The sequence below is a fragment of the Mirounga leonina genome, unplaced genomic scaffold, assembly GCF_011800145.1.
Source record: "Mirounga leonina isolate KUSES-001 unplaced genomic scaffold, KU_Mleo_1.0 Mir_92, whole genome shotgun sequence".
NCBI classification, from domain to species: domain Eukaryota; kingdom Metazoa; phylum Chordata; class Mammalia; order Carnivora; family Phocidae; genus Mirounga; species Mirounga leonina.
Genome location: NW_023270852.1, coordinates 16,785,025 through 16,805,043, shown reverse-complemented (window position 1 = coordinate 16,805,043; position 20,019 = coordinate 16,785,025). Strand labels below are relative to the sequence as shown.

The 20,019-nt window shown below is 38.3% G+C and overlaps 1 protein-coding gene across 5 annotated transcripts in view; it reads right to left on the bottom strand.

The window, feature by feature from the left end:
* ACER3 (alkaline ceramidase 3) overlaps positions 1-20,019 on the bottom strand; it is a 165,816-nt gene that overhangs the window by 58,378 nt on the left and 87,419 nt on the right. For 4 of the 5 annotated variants that reach the window (XM_034995231.1, XM_034995232.1, XM_034995233.1 and 1 more), the window contains one exon: positions 12,891-12,943. The exons of the other annotated variant lie outside the window; for it this stretch is intronic. In XM_034995231.1, coding sequence (XP_034851122.1) covers positions 12,891-12,943 — 53 coding nt within the window. The remainder of the gene's footprint in view (positions 1-12,890; positions 12,944-20,019) is intronic. 5 annotated transcript variants of the gene reach the window in all.

Here is a 20,019-nt window from a genome sequence, read left to right as displayed (position 1 = left end):
CAAATAAAGAAGTCTTATTTCAAAACCGTGAGTAGCAAAATTATGACTGGTAAAAGAGCAGAGTTCCAGGGTGGGGGTGGGGTATGTGACTGAAGAGGAGTCTAGAGAGGAAGGCAGGGGCCAGATCGCAGCCTGTGGTGCAAATTCATGAGCCTGACCTAGGGGAAGTATTAAAGATGTTTAACAAGTGGCATGCCTGGGTGGCTCAGTTGGTTAAGCGTCTGCCTTCGGCTCAGGTCATGATCCCGGGGTCCTATGATCGAGTCCCGCATGGGGCTCTTTGCTCTGCGGGGAGCCTGCTTCTCGCTCTCCTCCCTCTCCTCCCCACTTGTGCTCTCTCTCACTATCTCTGTCTCTCTCTCTCTCAAATAAATAAATAAAATCTAAAAAAAAAAAAGTGGCATGCATTCTGGAGGGCAGAGACTGCATTTTACATGTCTCATCTCTGACACTTGCACAAAGCCTAGCAAACAATGCTCAAAGAATGAAAACAATTAGTTTTGTTTGTAGGGACAGTATCTCTGTTCCAGTGTGACAAATGGATAGGGGAGGTACGGACACCAATTAGGAAACAGTTACAGAAATCTGGATTGGAGATAATGGATTAAGGTTGTGGTTGTACAGATTGCTAGAGCTAGATGTATTTGAGCTTTCAGTGTTTTCAGAAGCGAGAAAGCAGGAGAAATTAAAGATGAATCACAGGTTTTTGGCTTGGGCTTTCAGTGTAAGGTGGTTCCATTCATTGAGATAGGGAGCAAAGGAGAAAGAAGGGTAATATTTATAACCAGAATATCTGTTGTTTAAATTATAAAGTCTGAATTAGCTTACATTAACTACCTAGCATTTAAGCAATTTTTGTTTTTGTATTATAAAGAAAATTATAGGTGAACACACATTTTTCTTTGGTTTTATTTTCTAGGATAAATATATTTATTTTTACTTATGAAAAAAGGATGAATACATTTTTTTTACTAGCATCTACTTCTTTTTTCTAATAACAAACATATATGCTCAGTAGAGAATACTTAGAAAAAGCAGAAGAACACAAAGAAAAATTCCACATGGCTGAAGAAATTTAAAAATTGCCTGTAACTTTACCCACCCCAGGATTATCAATAACTGTATATATGTCAGTTAGTGAAAGCAAAAAAGAATTAGTTGAATGAGTGAATAGATAAAATCTGGGAGAAGTCTCCTAAAAACTTGAAGCTTTTACACTCCAACCACCAGCAATGCAAGACAATGTCCTAAGATAGGTAAAGGAAACACAAATAATAAAACAAAATGTAGGTCCTCATCTTTTCTCTAACTTTCTGTGTAATTTTTAGTAAATTTACTTCACCTCTCTTAGGCTGTTTTTCCATTTATAAAATTTGTAGATTGGACTACATTTTAAAAATCCCTTCTAGGGGCACCTGGGCGGCTCAGTCAGTTAAGTGTCTGCCTTTGGCTCAGGTCATGATCCCCGGGTCCTGGGATCCAGCCCCATGTTGTGCTCCCTGCCCCTGCTCAGCGGGGAGCCTACTTCTCCCTCTCCCCCAAGTTTGTACTCTCTCTCTCTCAAATAAATAAATAAAATCTTTAAAAAAATAAAAATCTCTTCTAATATTAAAGTTCTGTGATTCTAAATTGTTCTTTGGCACCTTTCACCCCTTACTTGAAGTCCACTCCTAGTGTCTCTATTCCTTCTCTAATATTTTCCTCAAACCCATTCCCAAATGCATTGCTCTTGGCTAGCTGCCAAAAGGATGTGAAACATTAATCATGAGAAAGGAGTTAGTAATAGCTTAAAATATTACCCTTCACAGAGGCACAGATAATAGTATTTAAAGGAATGAATCACTAACAATTAATAATGGTGGTTTTCAGACATTCTAACTGGCTAAAGAAAAAGGAAGGAAACTCATACTTATTAAACACTTATTTACCAGATCCTATGATGACACTTTCACATATGCCAATCAATTGATCCTCACAATACTCCTATGGGTATTATTAAATCCATTAGAATAGATGAGGAAACAAAAGCTCAGCAAGATTAAGTGGCATATCTATGCTCAAACAGCCAGCAAAGTGGTAGCAGAAGCGGAACTGGAGTCCAAGCAGCCACCTAGCAATAACAAATCTGAAGAAAATACCATCTAAGCTCCAAATCATTCTTTTTTTTTTTTTTTAAAGGTTTTATTTACTTTTTGACAGAGAGAGATGCAGCGAGAGAGGGAACACAAGCAGGGGGAGTGGGAGAGGGAGAAGCAGGCCTCCCACTGAGCAGGGAGCCCAATGCAGGGCTCCATCCCAGGACCCCGGGATCATGACCTGAGCCAAAGGCAGACGCTTAACGACTGAGCCACCCAGGCGCCCCAGCTCCAAATCATTCTTAAGACAGAACTGTCAATATCTGCATGTGCTCAGTTTAGGCAGAAGTAAAGAATGGGCCTCCAATTTCTTTACAGCTACAACCAGCTAAGTTCAGGTGGTGAAATGGTTCACTGACCACCAGGGTCTAGTAAGTGGCAGCACTGTCATTTCGTACTTTGCTTCAGTGACTGTGCATAAAAAATAATGGATTAACATAACTGAGACAACTTTATCCTGAAAAGAGACAAGAAGCCTTCAAGGAATATTCACAATCATTTTATGTTTAAATTAGAGAGATGGGGAAGTTTTTTTTTCTAAAGATTTTATTTATTTTTTGACACAGAGAGACACAGTGAGAGAGGGAACACAAGCAGGGGGAGTGGGAGAGGGAGAAGCAGGCCTCCTGCGGAGCAGGGAGCCCGATGCGGGGCTGGATCTCAGGACCTTGGGATCATGACCTGAGCCAAAGGCAGACGCTCAACGACAGAGCCACCCAGGCGCCCCGGGGAAGCTGTTTTAAAAAGTCCTTCAATACTGAGGATTCTTCCCTCCTAAATCATTGGGAAATTGGGTCATATATTATTTCTATCCAGATGGGCAAGCACATAAAACCACAACTTTGTAGAACCCAAAGAGGCAAGAAATAAGGCATCTGTATAATTTGTCCCCAAAGCTGATAGAGTAGTATTACAGTAATGATAAAGCACACAATCAAAGATCTCAGGATCAAAGGCCATCTGGTCTATTGAAATGCTGTGTTATTTTGGTAACAATCTTACCAACAATTAAGTTTATATACCAATCAAAGTGTGTCCCACTTCTGCTCCAAATCTATAAATGGCTTACAGGGGATAAAGTCCAAAAGGCTTAGATCTGGCCTCTGGTTAGCTTCCCAAACCATATCTCTTACTATTTAGTTCAACACCTACTCAGAGCAGGTACTCAATAATGTAACAAATGTTAGCTATTATCACTGTTAGAACTGTCCCCATCGGGCGCCTGGGTGGCTCAGATGGTTAAGCGTCTGCCTTCGGCTCAGGTCATGATCCCAGGGTCCTGGGATCGAGTCCCACATCGGGCTCCCTGCTCAGAAGGAAGCCTGCTTCTCCCTCTGCCTCTCTCTCTCTCTCTGTCTCTCATGAATAAATAAAAATAAAATCTTTAAAAAAAAAAAAAAAAAAAAGAACTGTCCCCATCATCATCACATATTCCCATTCCATCCATGGCTACAACTACAAAGTACTACTTGCAGTGCCCTGAGATGCCAGACATCCTCTCAACTCTGGAGGTTTGAGTTGGCCTGGCAAATTCCTATTCATCTTTGAAGATGCAACTCAAACGTGTATCTGAGTCACCTGTGTGAAAACCCTTCTCTCACCTCCCTTCCTTAAATAATTTCTCTTTCCATTTCCATAGGATACTGTAGGTCCCTTTACCACTGCATTCAGTACCATATTACCTTCACTCTAGGTAGATTCACTCGAGACCACAGGTTCCTTGAGGAAAGGACTATATCATTTTTACCTATGCAGACCTGTTGCCCAGGTACCGATTTTTGAACTAATGAAAGTATTTGTCCAGCTTACGTGTGGGCACCTCCAAGGACAGGGGACTCAAGATCTCTGAAGGAAGCTCTTACCATCTACTAGCTCAGAAAATTCTTTCTGATGTTGAGCAAGATGTCTCTGTACCTTTAATGCCACTAGGACCACAAAGAATAAATTGTATCTTTTTCACATGTCAACACTTCAAACACTGATTCATAAAACATTTATGTAGTGCTATGTGCCCTAAAAGTATGGGATACACCAAGGTCAACCAGAGAGAGTCCCTGCTCTTAGGTTAACTCACATTCTGATACAGAAGAAAGATATAAATATATTTATAAAACAAAAGATAAGGGCAGTAACAGAGAAGCACAGAGGGTTGTAGAAGAACATATGAGGGGTACATATCCAACCCCAGGGCCATGGAAGGCCTCCTAGAGGAGCTGTCGCTTTGGCTAAGACTTTAAAGGATGAACAGGAATTGTCCAAGGGAGAGAGGGAAGTACAATAGGGCCAGACATGAAAAATGCATAGAACTGAGAGAGTCTGGTATGTACAGCTGAGTGAGCGGCATGTCTTCTCTTCTTCAGGCGAAATATTCCCAGTTCCTTCCCCTCAATCATGACTAGAGTTTTAGTTCTTTCACCATTCTGGTGTTTCTCATTTGAACATAAACCAGGTCAGTCCTCAGAACTGAAATATTGTCATGATCTATTCAGCATGCAGTAGGGGAGCCTATTCCCTCCTTAACTCAGATACTTAGTCTATCCTTGTCTCAGCACATTCATGCAGTTGCTTCTTTATATATGTGACAGACACACACTACCTTCCAGGGTTACTGTTTTAGGAATTACATGATGGACAACAGGAATGATCCTAGAAATTTAAAAACTTACCTAAGTCTTAGAAAATATGTGTTTAAGGGAATGTCAGAGGTAGCCATATGCACAGAATTGGAGTAGATATGTTTTGTATATTGTTCTGGTTCTCTGTTACTGTGTAGCAAACCACCTTAAAACTCAGTGGCTTGGGCGCCTGGGTGGCTCAGTTGGTTAAGCGACTGCCTTCGGCTCAGGTCATGATCCCGGAGTCCCGGGATCGAGTCCCGTATCGGGCTCCTTGCTCAGCAGGGGGTCTGCTTCTCCCTCTGACCCTCTCCCCTCTCATGTGCTCTCTCTCTTTCTCTCTCTCAAATAAATAAATAAAATCTTAAAAAAAAAAAAACTCAGTGGCTTAAAATACCAATATATATTTTGCTGATTAATATGCATTTTGAGCAGAACTGAGAGGGAGCAGTTCATCTCTCCTTCACTCAGGGTCAGCTGGGACAGCTCAAAGACTGGGGCTGGAATCATCTAAAGAGTCACACACTCAAATTTTGGGCAGTGATGCAGCTGCAGCCGAGGGACTTCAGGTGAGGTTGTGGTAGGAACATCTATACATGGCCTTTCCACATGGCTGATTGGCTTCCAAGGGTAAGCATCCCAGGAGTAAGGATAAGGAAGAAGCTCTATTGCCTTTTGTGACTCACTCCTTGAAGTCATATAGCTTCATGTCCACCATAGTAACAGTCTTGCCCAGATTCAAGGGCAAGGAACAAAGATCCCACCTCTTGAGGAGAGTCAATGTCACATTGTAAGAAAAGCAGGTGGGATGAGATATATTGGTGTTAACATCTTTGGAAAATACAATAATCTGCCACATAAATAAAACTCAAAACTGAATTAAATACCCAGCCCCCCAAGAACAGAAGGTAGTCTGCTTTAGGATGAAGGGTATTCAGATTGGCTTATTATCATTACTACTCCTCCAGAACATGTTTGGAGTCTTTTAAAGTCTCTTTTCTTTTAAAGCAAGCATAAACATGTATTTTCCTTATTACAAAAGTATTTCAGGGGCACCTGGGTGGCTCAGTCGGTTAAGCGGCTGCCTTCGGCTCAGGTCATGATCCTGGGGTCCCGGGATCGAGCCCCACATCCGGCTCCCTGCTCAGTGGAGAGCCTGCTTCTCCCTCTCCCTCTGCCTACTTGTGCTATCTCTCGGTCAAATAAATAAATAAAATCTTTAAAAAAAAAAAGTACTTCATGTTTATTACAGAAAATCTGAAAAACATAGAAATGCAAGAGAGAAAGAAATATAATTCCCTGTAATCCCACAATCCAGGGATATCTACTATTTAATACTTTAATGCATCTCTTTAGTTATTTATTCATGTGTTTAATTAAATGTCCTTCCTTCCCTCCTTACGCCCTTCCTCCCTTCCATTTACATATTTATTGGGCAGATGCTATGTGCCAGCGCTAGTCTATATGCTAAAGTACAGTGGTATTTAAGACAGGTGGGATCTCTGCTCTCAAGAAGTTTACATTCTAGTTGGGGGAGACCAGGCCAGTGTGACTGAAGTGTAGTAAACTATGCAGAGGAAGAGTAAAAACTGAAGTTGTAGAACTAGACCAAGGCCAGATCAAGTAGGCCATAGTATTTAAATTTCACTTTAAGTGCAAATGGATGTCTTGGAAGAGTTTTCAGCAGAAGAACAATACGATCTGATTTAAAATTTAAAAGACTACCTTGGATGGCTGCAGGGGCAATGGATGACTATTGCAGTAGCCAGGAAATGAGATGGTGATGGCTTACACAAGGGTAGGCAATGTGAAAACAGAACACATTTTCCAGTTATATTTTTAAAATAAAACCAGAAGAATGGCTAACAGATGTGATGTGAGGAATGAGGAGAAAAAAGAAAAAAGGATGATTCTAGGTTTTTAGCTTCAGCAATTGGGTGGATGATGGCATCACAGTGGCTACTAGGGGAGGAACTGGTATGGAAAAAGAAATAAAGAATTACATATTGCCCATATTAAAGGTTGAGATTTCTACTAGACACTGAAGTGGTATGTCAAACATATAGTTGGTTATATAAATCTAGAGCTCAAAGATGAGGTTAGAACTGAAGACGGATGTTTTGAAATCATCAGCATAAATATCAGTAATCATGATATTATATGAGATCACCTAGGAGAGAATATAGAGAAGGTAGCCCAGGACTAAAAGAGTGGCCAGGGCCCCCTCTTCCTCAGCGCTGCCTGCAGAGGTGGCAGCCATCTCCTACTCCGCATCATGGCTGCCCTCAGACCCCTGGTAAAGCCCAAGATCATTAACTTTTTAATGGACCAAGAAGTTCATCCGGCATAAGTCAGACTGATATATGAAAATTAAGGGCAACTGGTGGATGTCAATACCCAGAGGTATTGACAATAGGGTGCACGGAAGATTCAAGGGCCAGATCTTGATGCCCAACATTGATTACGGGAACAACAAGAAAACAAAGCTGCCCAGTGGCTTCCTGAAGTTCCTAGTCCACATCAAGAAGCTTTAAGTGCTGGGGAGCCTGGGTGGCTCAGTCGGTTAAACATCTGACTCTTGGTTTCAGCTCAGGTTATGATCTCAGGGTTGAGATCCCTCAGCCAACTTTGCACTCAGCAGGGAGTCTTGCTTCTCTCCTTTTCCCTCTGCCCCTCCCCCACTTGTGTACACGTGTGCACGCGCACTCTCTCTCTCTCAAATAAATAAAATCTTAAAAAACAAAAAAGAAGCTTGAAGTGCTGACATGCAACAAATCTTACTGTGCAGAGATTGCTCACAATGTCTCCTCTAAGAACCACAAAGCCATTGTGGAAAGAGCAGCCCAGCTGGCCATCAGAGTCACCAATGCCAATGCCAGGCTGCACAGCGAAGACAATGAATAGATAGCTTATGTGCATATCATATTTGTTTTAATAAAACCATAAAACTACACACACACACACACAGTGTCCAGTGAGGTAAGGAAGAAGGCTGAGGGAATTTCCTTTTATATAAAGGAAAAGTGGGAAGCCCAAACAAGTGTTTCACAAAGAAAAAAGCAAATATTGTGTGGAATGCTACTGAGAGGTCAAATAATAAGATAGAAATGTATTTACTGGATTTAGCAAGATGAAGGTCACTGGTGACCTTGACAATAGCAGTTTCTATGAAATGAAGGGAAGGAATACCTAACTGGAACGGGAGGAAAAGAGAGGGAGGTAAGTATAGACAGAGCAGAGACATTCAAGTGGTTTTGATATGAAAGGGAACCAAAAAATGATTCAATAGCTGGAAACAGGGCCAGGGAGAAGTAATTTTTAAAGGAGGGGAGTTATTTGAGTATGTGTGTAAGCTGATAGCAGTGAATGAGTGTAGTGACTTTCTAAAGACTGGTGGAGCAAGTGACTGCGCTGGAGTATGTAACTGTAGGCTTGAGTCTTTGAGAGGAATTGGGAACCTTCTTCCACAATAATAGGAGGAAGATGATAGTGGTAAAAAGATGAGGCAGTTTCTTACTAACTTCTTCTATATTCTTAGTGAAATACTGAAGATATCACTGAGGAGAAGGGGATATGAGGCAAAAAAGATATAAAAAGAAATCTAAAAAGAGCAGCAAGTGTGAAATAATAGTTCTGGAGAATGGAAATTGAAACTGTCAGGGAAATGTAACAGTACTGTCTTATGGCACTGAGTGGTTATTCGAGATTTTTGTTCAATAATTTAAAAGTGAGATCATTTAACAAAGCGATATAATTTCTATGAGCAATATTTATCTACTCAGTTCAGGCACAGGATACACAGATAATTGAGCTTGATCAGAGTTGAATATTGCTCAGAAAGCAAAGGGCAAGGACTTTAAGGATATTTTATGGGTTGGTGGGGGTTATTATAATTTTGAGCCACAGATTACAAACTTTGTAACAAAGGAAAAGAAGTGAGGCAAAATGTACTTCCTTCCAGTCTTTTTTTTATTGTTTATAAAATTGATATCACATTACATAAAGTTTTGTCTAACATTTTCCCATTTCAGTAGTCTTCAAAATATTATTTTATTTATTTATTTTTTAAAGGTACTCAACCAGAGATCATGTTTCCTTTATTTTATTGTATGTTTTAAAGTAAGCCCAATGTGGGGCTCGAATTCATGTCCCTGAGATCAAGAGTCACATGTTCTACTGACTGAGCCTGCCAGGCGTCCCTCAAAATATTATTTTAAATGGCAACAGTACATTTCAACACACAGATATATCATAGTATATGTTAACAATCTCCCTTTTGTTAAACATTTAGATCATTTAAAAATCTTTATCACGTGTAACACTCTCACATGTGTAACATACTTGTAAAACATCTTTTCCCTGTCTCTGATTACTTTTTTAGGAAGTATTCCTAGGAGTGCAATTACTGGAGTCAAAGAAGATGTATATTTTTTTAATTAAAAAATAACTGAAACAACTTCAAGGTACACAAAAGTTTGAAGGACAATACAAAAAAACTTTTTTTTATCTCTGAACCGTTTGAGTAAATTGCTGACATGAAGTTCCATTATTCCCAAGTACTCCAGTGCATGTTTCCTACAAAGATATTCATTTGGATTATATGCCTTGACCAAATTTATCACAGGAATGCAAGGTTGATTCAACATATGGGAACCAATGGAATTTATCACAGGAATGCAAGGTTGATTCAACATATGGGAACCAATGTACTAGACTATACTAATACAATAAAGGAGAAAAACCACATGGTCATTTCAAGAGATTCAGAAAAAAAAAAAATCTGAAAATTCCAACATCTTTTCATGATAAAAACACTCAGCAAACTAGGAATAGAAGGGAACTGCCTCAGATTTAAAAAGGGCATCCACACAAAACTCCAGCAAATTCTATAATTAATGGTAAAAAACTAAAAGCTCTTTTCCTAAAATCAGGAACAAAACAAGGATATCTGCTCTCTCTACTTCTATGCAGCAGTGTACTGGAAGTTCTATTCAGGGCAACTAGGCAAGAAAAACAAGTACAAGGCATCCAATTGATAAGGAAGACATAAAATGATCCCTATTTGCATATGACATGATTGTGTACTAACAAAGCCCTAACAAATCCACATATGCACACACAAAACTCTACAGGTGAAAAAACAAGCTCAGCAATGTTGCAGGACACAATAACAATATGCAAAAATCATTGTTATTTCTATAAATTAGGCTTGAGAAATCAAAAAAATGAAATTAAGAAAATTCAATTTACGGGGCGCCTGGGTGGCTCAGTTGGTTAGCAGCTGCCTTCCGCTCAGGTCACAGTCCCAGGGTCCGGGGATCAAGCCCCGCATCGGGCTCCCTGCTCTGCAGGAAGCCTGCTTCTCCCTTTCCCACTCCCCCTTCTTGTGTTCCTTCTCTCTCTCTCTCTCTCTGTGTCAAATAAATAAATAAAATCTTTAAAAAAAAAAAAAGAAAATTCAATTTACAATACCATCAAAACTATAATACTTATGAATATATTTAACAAAAGAAGTCAAGATTTGCACACAAACTATAAAACATCATTGAAAGAAGTAAGAGACTTAAATAAATGGGAAGACATCCTATGTTCATGGATTGGAAGACAATATTAAAGATAGCAATACTCTTCATAAGGTTATAAATTAGCATAAAATCATCTAACTTAAGTTTTTAAATATTTTATTACCAAAATAATGTTTATTGTAGATCATATGCAAAATAGAAGTGAATACAAAGAAAAAAATAAAGAAAGCAATACTCTCCAAAGTGATCTCTGGATTCAATGGAATCCCTTTCAAAATCCCAGATAATTTTTGCAGAAATTGATAAGCTGATCCTAAAATTCAAAGGATGTTATTTAAAAAATGAAAACACAACCCACAGAATGGAAGAAAATTGTAAACTATGTATTCAGTAAGGGTCTAGTACCCAAAATACATAAGGTACTCTTATAACTCAATGATAAAAAGGCAAATAACACAATTTAAGAATGGGAGAAGGGGCGCCTGGGTGGCTCAGTTGGTTAAGAGACTGCCTTCGGCTCAGGTCATGATCCTGGAGTCCCGGGATCGAGTCCCATATCGGGCTCCTTGCTCAGCAGGGGGTCTGCTTCTCCCTCTGACCCTCCCCCCTCTCATGTGCTCTCTCTATCTCATTCTCTCTCTCAAATAAATAAATAAAATCTTTAAAAAAAAAAAAAGAATGGGAGAAGGATCTGAACAGACATTTCTCCTATGAAGATATACAAATGGGCAATAAGCACATGAAAGATGTTCAACATCCCTGGTCACTAGGGAAATGCAAATCAAAACCACAATGAGATATCACTTCACATCCAGCAAGATGGCTATAATCAAAAGGAAGGACAATCACCAGTACTGGTAAGGATATAGAGAAAATTGATGGTGGGAATGTAAAATGGTACCACCACTTTGGAAACCAGTCTGGTAGCTCCTCAAAAGGTTAAAGGCAAAAAAATAAAATTAAAAAAAATTTTTAAAAAAAGGTTAAATGCAGAATCACCAGGTGACCTAGCAATTCTACTTCTAATAAATATATATCCACACAAAAACTTGCACACTAATGTTCACAGAAGCATTGTGCATAAAAGCCAAAGAGTGGAAACAACCCAAAGTCCATTAATTGATAAATGAATAAACAAAATGTGGTGTATCTATGTAATGGAATATTATTCAGCCTAAGTCAAAGAAGCCAGACATAAAAGGTCACACACTGTAGGATCCATTGCTATGAAATGTCCAGAATAGGCAAATCCACAGACAGAGAGTAGATTAGTGCTTGTCAGAGGCAAGGTGGAGGGAGTAATGAGAGACAGTTAATGGGCATGAAGTTTCTCTTTGGGTTGATGAAAATGTTCTGTAATTAGATAATGGTGATGGCTTCACAATTTTGTAAGTGTACTTAAAACAACTAACTTACATACTTTAAAATGGTTAATTTTATGGCATGTGAATTAAACCTATAAAATAAAAAGATATTCACCTATGTATCCACAATACTACCAACAAAATCAGGATATTAACATTGATTTACCATATAATCCTCAAACCTCATTTAAGTTTTCTAAGTGTCCCAATAATATCATAAATGTAAGCATACACACACACACAACCATCCAGTCCAGAATCATACATTGTATTTAGTTGTCATGTCTTTGTGGTCTCCTTCAATCTCCTTCAATCAAACAGTTCTCTAGTCTTTTATTATTTATTATAAATATGTGTTGAATATCAGAATCAATCCTAAGAATTAATTCTTATACATTTAAATAGCTGTAATTAATAATTCACAAATCCTTCTGGAATAGCACTGTCCAATTAGCAGCCACTAGTCTTATATGGCTACTGAGCACTTGAAATAAACCTAATCTAAATTGAGATATACACCTATTTCAAGACATGAAACATTTCATTAATAAATTTTTATACTGATTACATGTTGAAATAATATTTGAATATATTGGGTTAAATAAAATATATTATTATAATTGATTTTACCTATTTCTTTTTAACATGGCCTTTCTTAATGTGGCTACCAAAAATTTTTAAATTACATACATACTCATATGATATTTCTACTGGACAGTGCTGTTCCATGAGTTTCTGGGTTAGCAATTGGAAATAAAGAGGTCAAAAGACTGAGGACTAGATATATGGCCTCCTAGAGCAAGGACAGTAAATAAAAATCCTTGCATAGCTCTAAAATTTTGCTAGCTAGAGGAATCATCCATTCAAATGGATGCCATAAAAGAGACATGAGGAAATACAGGCATCGAAGAATATATTATCTTAGTGAACTGTCTTTTTAAAATGTCTCCAGGGGTCTGTACTCTCTAATCCTGCTCTAACATTATGCATGTCTGTATAGAGGAGGACAAAAGCTATAGTGCTGTCACTTGTTTTCTCTATGGACAGCTAACTTATTTGCTCACCTCTTTATTCCACCTAGTCAATTTGAATCCTCTGGCCTAAATTAAAATCTCCAGAGATTTGTAATCTCTTTTTTTCCCTTTGGTCTCTTATATCAATAGCACCCTCTAGTAATGTACTCTTTCCTCAAATCTGAAGTGTCTCTGGGTGAAGAGAAGTAAGCATTTAGTTAATTTTGTTATTACTGACCTGCATTTCATATTTCAGAGTCATGTGGAAGCACCAGGATCCCATTCCTACCACTGAAATTAAAACAAACAAATAAAAAAAGACGATTAGCATGAAATTCTTTGGGGCTGGCCAGAGTGACGTGAGAAGATAATAAGACAATGCAAAGCACTGAATTTTAAGAACAAAGTTTATGAAATCTATGGCAGGATACAGCAGACCCTGCATAAGTTCTATAATTGATGAAATTTTGGGATAGAAAAAAAAACCCCAAGTACAGTATAAATTCTCATAAATTCCTTCCACTAAGTGGACTTACTAGATTAATCAATAGTCTCCATTCTTTCTGTAATATATACTACCTGATACTCAGAATAAGCTTTTTTTTTTTTTTTTATAAAGGAGACAGAAGTTCATTGACTACACCACAAGGGAGTGGTGGACAGGGCAGCAAAGGAGAGACTGCCTCTCAGGATAAGCTTTACAGCTTAAACATAACAGGATAATGCTTACAGCTAGTTAGCTACTCTAGTACTTCCTTGCACATTTATCCAAATAGCTGAATTGTATACTTACTAAGAGCCAGACAGTTATATTTGTTCCCAAACCTGTTAATGCCACTGTATTATCAGAAATATGATTTCAAAAAGCGAGCTGTTGTTTCTACAAAAACTATTTAAAATGCTTAAAACAGACTCAATAAAAGAGAGTTGCTAATAAAAATTGCTGTTGAAGAAAGACATGTATCATATGATCTCACTGATATGAGGAATTCTTAATCGCAGGAAACAAACTGAGTGTTGTTGGAGTGGGGGGTGGGGTGGGAGGGATGGGGTGACTGGGTGATAGACACTGGGGAGGGTATGTGCTCTGGTAAGCTCTGTGAATTGTGCAAGACTGTTGAATCTCAGATCTGTACCTCTGAAACAAATAATGCAATATATGTTAAGAAAAAAAAAAGAAGAAGAAGAAGGTAGCGGGAGGGGAAGAATGAAGCGGGGGAAATCAGAGGGGTAGACGAACCATGAGAGACGATGGACTCTGAAAAACAAACAGGGTTCTAGAGGGGAGGGGGGTGGGAGGATGGGTTAGCCTGGTGGTGGGTATTGAGGAGGGCACATTCTGCATGGAGCACTGGGTGTTATGCACAAACAATGAATCATGGAACACTTCATCTAAAACTAATGATGTAATGTATGGGGATTAACATAAGAATAAAAAAAATATTTAATTAAAAAAAATAATGATAATGTTATAATAAAAAAATTGCTGTTGAATTAAGTGTGGGTAAGATACCTGTTAGATTGAGAAAAATAGTAAAAATCTAAAGATTCCATATTTAGGTCTCAAAGTTCTTCCCAAGTGCCTCTATTTTAAATAAACTATTTTCATTTTAGGGTTTTTAAAAATTTTTGTTTTTTAATGCGAGAAAAGCTAAGTAGAACTATAATTAGGATCCCAAGGCCATGCCATATATCAAATAATTGTCAAAGATTATTTAACCATGTTTTAATTCAAAAAAAATTTAAGGTAGGTATATACATAATTTTATAATAATTCTGTTCTGAAGTTTTAAAAATTAGCTGACCAAATTATCAGTCCCTATTACACCTGACAAAAAGGCTTCTACATTAAGTTCAATTCAACAAGCATTTACTGAGCACCTCCTATTTGCCAAATTCAGTTACAGTTACAAAGATAAGATCTAATCATTGGCCTTAATAAAGCATATAGTCTAACAGAAGAGACAGGCAGATAAGATGCCAGTAGGTGGAGATATGATAAAGAGATATACAGAGTAACATAGGAGAACAGTAGAGGGTACTTATGAAGGAAGAGAAAAGAAACCAGGGGCGTTAGCCTTAAGGATGTATAAGAGTTGGCCTAACAAACACGGTAAACGGAGGTGTCACTAAATAATTTGTACAAAGCCACTTGAGAAAAATTTCAAAAATTTGTTACTCTTACTTTTTAAAAAAGATTTTATTTATTTATTTATTTGAGCATGCATGTGCAACACGAGTGGGGGGAGGGGCAGAGGAGGAAGAAAAGGGAGAGAATCTCAAGCACACACCAAGGTGAGCATGGAGTCCGGGACAGAGCTTGATCCCATGACCCTAAGAGCATGACCTAAGCCAGAACCAAGAGTTAGATGCTTAACCGACTGAGCCACCCAAGTGTCCCTTGTTACTCTAGCTTTTTTTTTTTTTTTTTAAGATTTATTTACTTATTTGAAAGAGAGAGCACAAGCAGAAGGGTCAGAGGAAGAGGGAGAGAACCTCAAGACTCCAAGCTAAGCACAGAGCCCAAGACAGGGCCCGATCTCATGACCCTGAGATCATGACCTGAGCAGAAACCAAAAGTTGATGGCTTAACCAACTGCACCACCCAGGTGCCCCATTACTCTTGCTTTTTTTAAAAAAAATCACTAAATACATTATCACATTATTTTTTACTATTCAACATGAGATGACAGAAGTAAACAGTTACTGCACTCATTTTACTAAAGAAATAAGGAGGCAGGGGTGGGTGGCTCAGTCGGTTAAGCATCTGCCTTCAGCTCAGGTCATGATCCCAGGGTCCTGGGATCAAGCCCCACATTGGGCTCCCTGTTCAAGCAGGGAGTCTGCTTCTCCCTCTCCCTCTGCCCCTTCTCGTGCCCTCTCTTTCTCTCGCTCATTCTCTCTCAAATAAACAAACAAAACCTTAAAAAAAAAAAAAAAAAGGAAAAAGAAATGAGGAAGCAGAATGGTTGATGTCTTTTTTCCAAAGGAGAAATTAGAAAGTGCAAAGGTGGGTAAATTAATGGAAGGGAGGGGGAGCCCACAAACTCTGTGAGTTAAAGTCATATAATATACTATGAAATAAAAAAAATAAAATGCAGTGGGATGACTATTCATTCTGAAAAGTAGACTGGCCACTTAATCGTGCTTTACTCAAGAACTGTTTTTGTCCAAACCTTTTCAAATATGCTCTTGTACTCTTTATTATATAGCATTAAAAGTCTGATTTTCAGAGATCTCAATTTACTTCAAGAATCTACTTAGAATGCAAAGAAATGTATAGAAGAGCATCACCTTTCTCTACACAATGTTTTCTATTTTGCCGCTTTAAAGCAAACATCAGTTTTTGCTAAAGTTTATCAGCTTTATTGACATAGAATTCACATACTATAAAATTAATTTAAGGTGCACAATTCAATTGTTCTTAAATGTTCAGACTGCGCAACCATCATCATTATCTAATTTTAGAACAGTTTCATCAACCCAAAGAGAAATCTCATATCTACTAGTAACTCCTTATTTCTACTCAAATCTCCCCACTCCTTAGCCCTAGACAACCACTAATGTATTTTCTGTCTTTATAGATTTGCCCGTTCTGGACTTTTATTATAAATTCATTCACCAGTTGATGGACCTTGTTACAAATTGCATGCTGTGTCCCCACCCCACCAACTTATATGTTGAAGTTTTAACCCCAAATGTGATGGTATTGGGCATGGAGCCTTTAGAAGGTAATTAGGTTTAGATGAGGTTATGAAGGTAGGGCCCCCATGATGGGATGAGTGTACTGAGAAGACAAGGAAAAGATAGGACCTCACTCTCAATCTGCCTGCATGCATCAGGAGAGGCCATGTGAGGACAAGCAGAAGGCAGCCGTCTGCAAGCCAAGAAGATCTCATTAGGAACCGAATCAGCCAGCACCTTAATCCTGGACTTTCCAGCCTCCAGAACTGTGAGAGATAAATGTCTGTTGTTCAAGCCACCCAGACTATGGTATTCTGTTATGGCAACTCAAGCTAAGATAGACATTTAGGTTTTTTCCACATTTTGACTATTCTGAATAACACTACTTTGTGAACATTCATGTGCAAGTTTTTGTGCAGACTTGTTTTCATTTCATTTCTCTTGGGTATACATACCTAAGAGTGGAATTTGTGGGTCATATGATAACTCTGTGTTTAGCATTTTGAAGAACTGCCAAAGTGTTTTTCAAAAGCAGCTGCATCATTTTACACCCTCATGAGCAATATATGAATTTCTCCACATCCTCCCAATATTTGTTATTGGCTGTCTTTCGGATTATAGCCATCCTAATGTACTGAAGTGGTATTCACTGTGGTTCTGATTGGCATTTCCCTAATGACGGCTGCATGCCCCCCTCTTTTTTTCTTGTAGAATGCTCTATATTATAGACTTGTCTATTTTTTAATGGACTTTTTAAAAGCAGTTTTAGGTTCACAACAAAATTGAGGTACAAAGATTTTCCATACAAACTCTGCCTCTTCATGTGCACAGCCTCCCTCACTATCAAGATCCCCTACCACATTTGTTACAACTGATGCACCTACATTGGTATATCATTATCACCCAAAGTCCACAGCTTATATTTTATGGTTCACTCTTGGGTATGGACAAATTTTATAAAGACATGTATTCACCGTTATATTATAGAGAATGGTTTCATTACCCTAAATTCTCTTTGCTTTGCCATTTCATCTCTCTTTCTATCTGAACCCTGGCAACCACTGATCTTTTTACTGTCTCCATAGTTTTGCTTTTGCACAATATTATATACTTGGAATCATATAGTATATAGTTTTTTTCAGTTAGCAATAGGTATTCTTTCACTTAATAATAGGCATTTAAGGTTCCTTCTTGTCTTTTCATTGTTTGATACCTCACTTCTTTTTAGCACTGAATAAATATTTCATTGTCTAAAGGTCTAACAGTTTATCTATCCACTCACCTACTAAAGGACATCTAAGTTGCTTCCAAGCCCAGCCTTGTAAATAAAGCTGCTATAAATACCTGTGTGCAGGTATTTGCATGAAGATAAGCTTTCAACCCTTTTGGGTAAATACCAATAAGTGTGACTGCTGAATCGTATGGTGAGAGTATACTTAATTTTGGTTTTTTTGTTGTTTTTTTGTCTTTAAAGATTTTATTTATTTATTTGAGAGAGAGAGAGAATGAGAGAGAGCACATGAGAGGGGGGAGGGTCAGAGGGAGAAGCAGACTCCCCGCTGAGCAGGGAGCCCGATGCGGGACTCGATCCAGGGACTCCAGGATCATGACCTGAGCCGAAGGCAGTCGCTTAACCAACTGAGCCACCCAGGTGCCCTAGTATACTTAATTTTGTAAGAAACCATCAAACTATCTTCCAAAGTGGCTATACCATTTTGCATTCCCACCACTAATGAATGAGAGTTCCTGCTGCTGCACAACCCCATTTCCTTTTTAACAAATATTTACTGGGCCCTCAACAACATTCCAAGCATTTCCTCTGGGATAAATGAGTGAACAAGAGAGATAAGGTTCCTGTCCTCAGAACTTTAAGCTATTAAAAATATGAAAGGGGCCATTTCTGAACACAGGAACTACAACCTCATCTGGGGAGTCAGAAGAGGGCTACTGGGGGAAGTAACACATAAGATAGGGCTTGAAGAATAAACAGAAGTTAAGCAAGTAAAAGGATTTTTTTTTAAACAAATGAGACCATTCTATGTAGAAGGATCCTGCAGATGTAAAGTCAAGGTAGTGCATTAAAAAAACTGAAAGAACTTGGCTTACACCATGAACAATGTTGGAATAGGGATCCAGTCAGTGAGTAGATTGGCATGATTTGTAGGCAGCAGACTAAGAAGAGCATTTAAAGTCATGTTAAAATCTGATTCAGATTTGGACTTTATATTAAAGACTAAGTTGTTGAAAAACTATACACATATACCCAAATGTATGTATACACACATATACACATGCATACATACAGGGACTAATATAATTAGTTTTGCATTTTTAAAAATATTGCTCTAATTACAAGGCAGGAAAATGTCTAAAGGAGTGGTCTCTCAACTTTGATATCAACCAAAAAAAAATTTTAGCAACCCCATATATGATATTTATTTACAAACTGTATATACACTACTGTGTTAAGATACTACATATTTTTTAAAACACATAAAATAGAAATTTAGATGAGGTAAAGAAAGAGGTAACATATATACAAAGAGAAGTTACAAAGTTTTCTTGGTGCACTTCAACAGATCATTTTCCTTACCACTTGGGCTGTGAGTATTCTACTTGGCAGCCACTAGTTTAAATGACAGACTAAATTTGCAAGGCATACATGGAGCTTCATAATCTGGCTCCACTCATTTCTTTTATTGCAGCTTGTAGTTCAGTCACACCTGACTGCTTACCTGACTGGTCTCTTACCTCACACTATCAACTTCTAGTCTCCTCTGCCTTTGCTGGTCTTGTGATTACCCTGTCCTTTCAGCCTGGAATACTTATACCCTGCCTCCAATCCTATAATCTGTGTCTCTGGTTATTGAAATGTTATACAACTTTGGGGCACCTGGTTGGCTCAGTTGGAAGTGCATAAGACTCTTGATCTTGGGGTAGTGAGTCCTAGCCCCACGATGGGAGTAGAGATTACAAAACGAACAAACAAACAAAAAAACACTTAAAAAAAACCCCCACGAAATCTTACACAATTTCTAGATCCAGTTAACTTTTGCTCATTCCTGTTAGCTTCTTCTTTTCAAACAATTTCGAACTTCAGAAATGTTTAAAGAATAGTAAACTGCAGTGTATGTTCTACTCAGAATCAACATTTCTTTTTTTTAAGATTTTATTTATTTATTTGACAGAGAGAGAGCGCGCACAAGCAGGGGGAGTGGGAGAGGGAGAAGCAGGCTTCCTGCTGAGCAGAGAGCCTGATGTGGGGCTCAATCCCAGAACCCTGGGATCATGACCTGAGCCAAAGGCAGACGTTTAACGGACTGAACCACCCAGGTGCCCCAGAAACACCATTTCTAACATTTTGATATCTATATCCACATATGTGTGTGTATATATAAATGTATGTATATATATGTGTACATATATAATTATTTTTATGAACCATGAGTAAATTGGATACATCATGTCCCTTTACCCTTAATACTTCAGTGTATACCCCATATCCATTTTAAATGTCACCTCCTAAGTCAAATCTTCCTCTGCTTCCTCCTCCATTAAGACAACCATAACAGGGCATGTAAGAAATAGTGTTTGGCTAGGCCAGTAGTTATCAGATTTGGAGAATTCTGTTTTACCTAGAGGCCCTTGTTCTAGAAACTCCTGATTTAGTGGATACTCTGGTA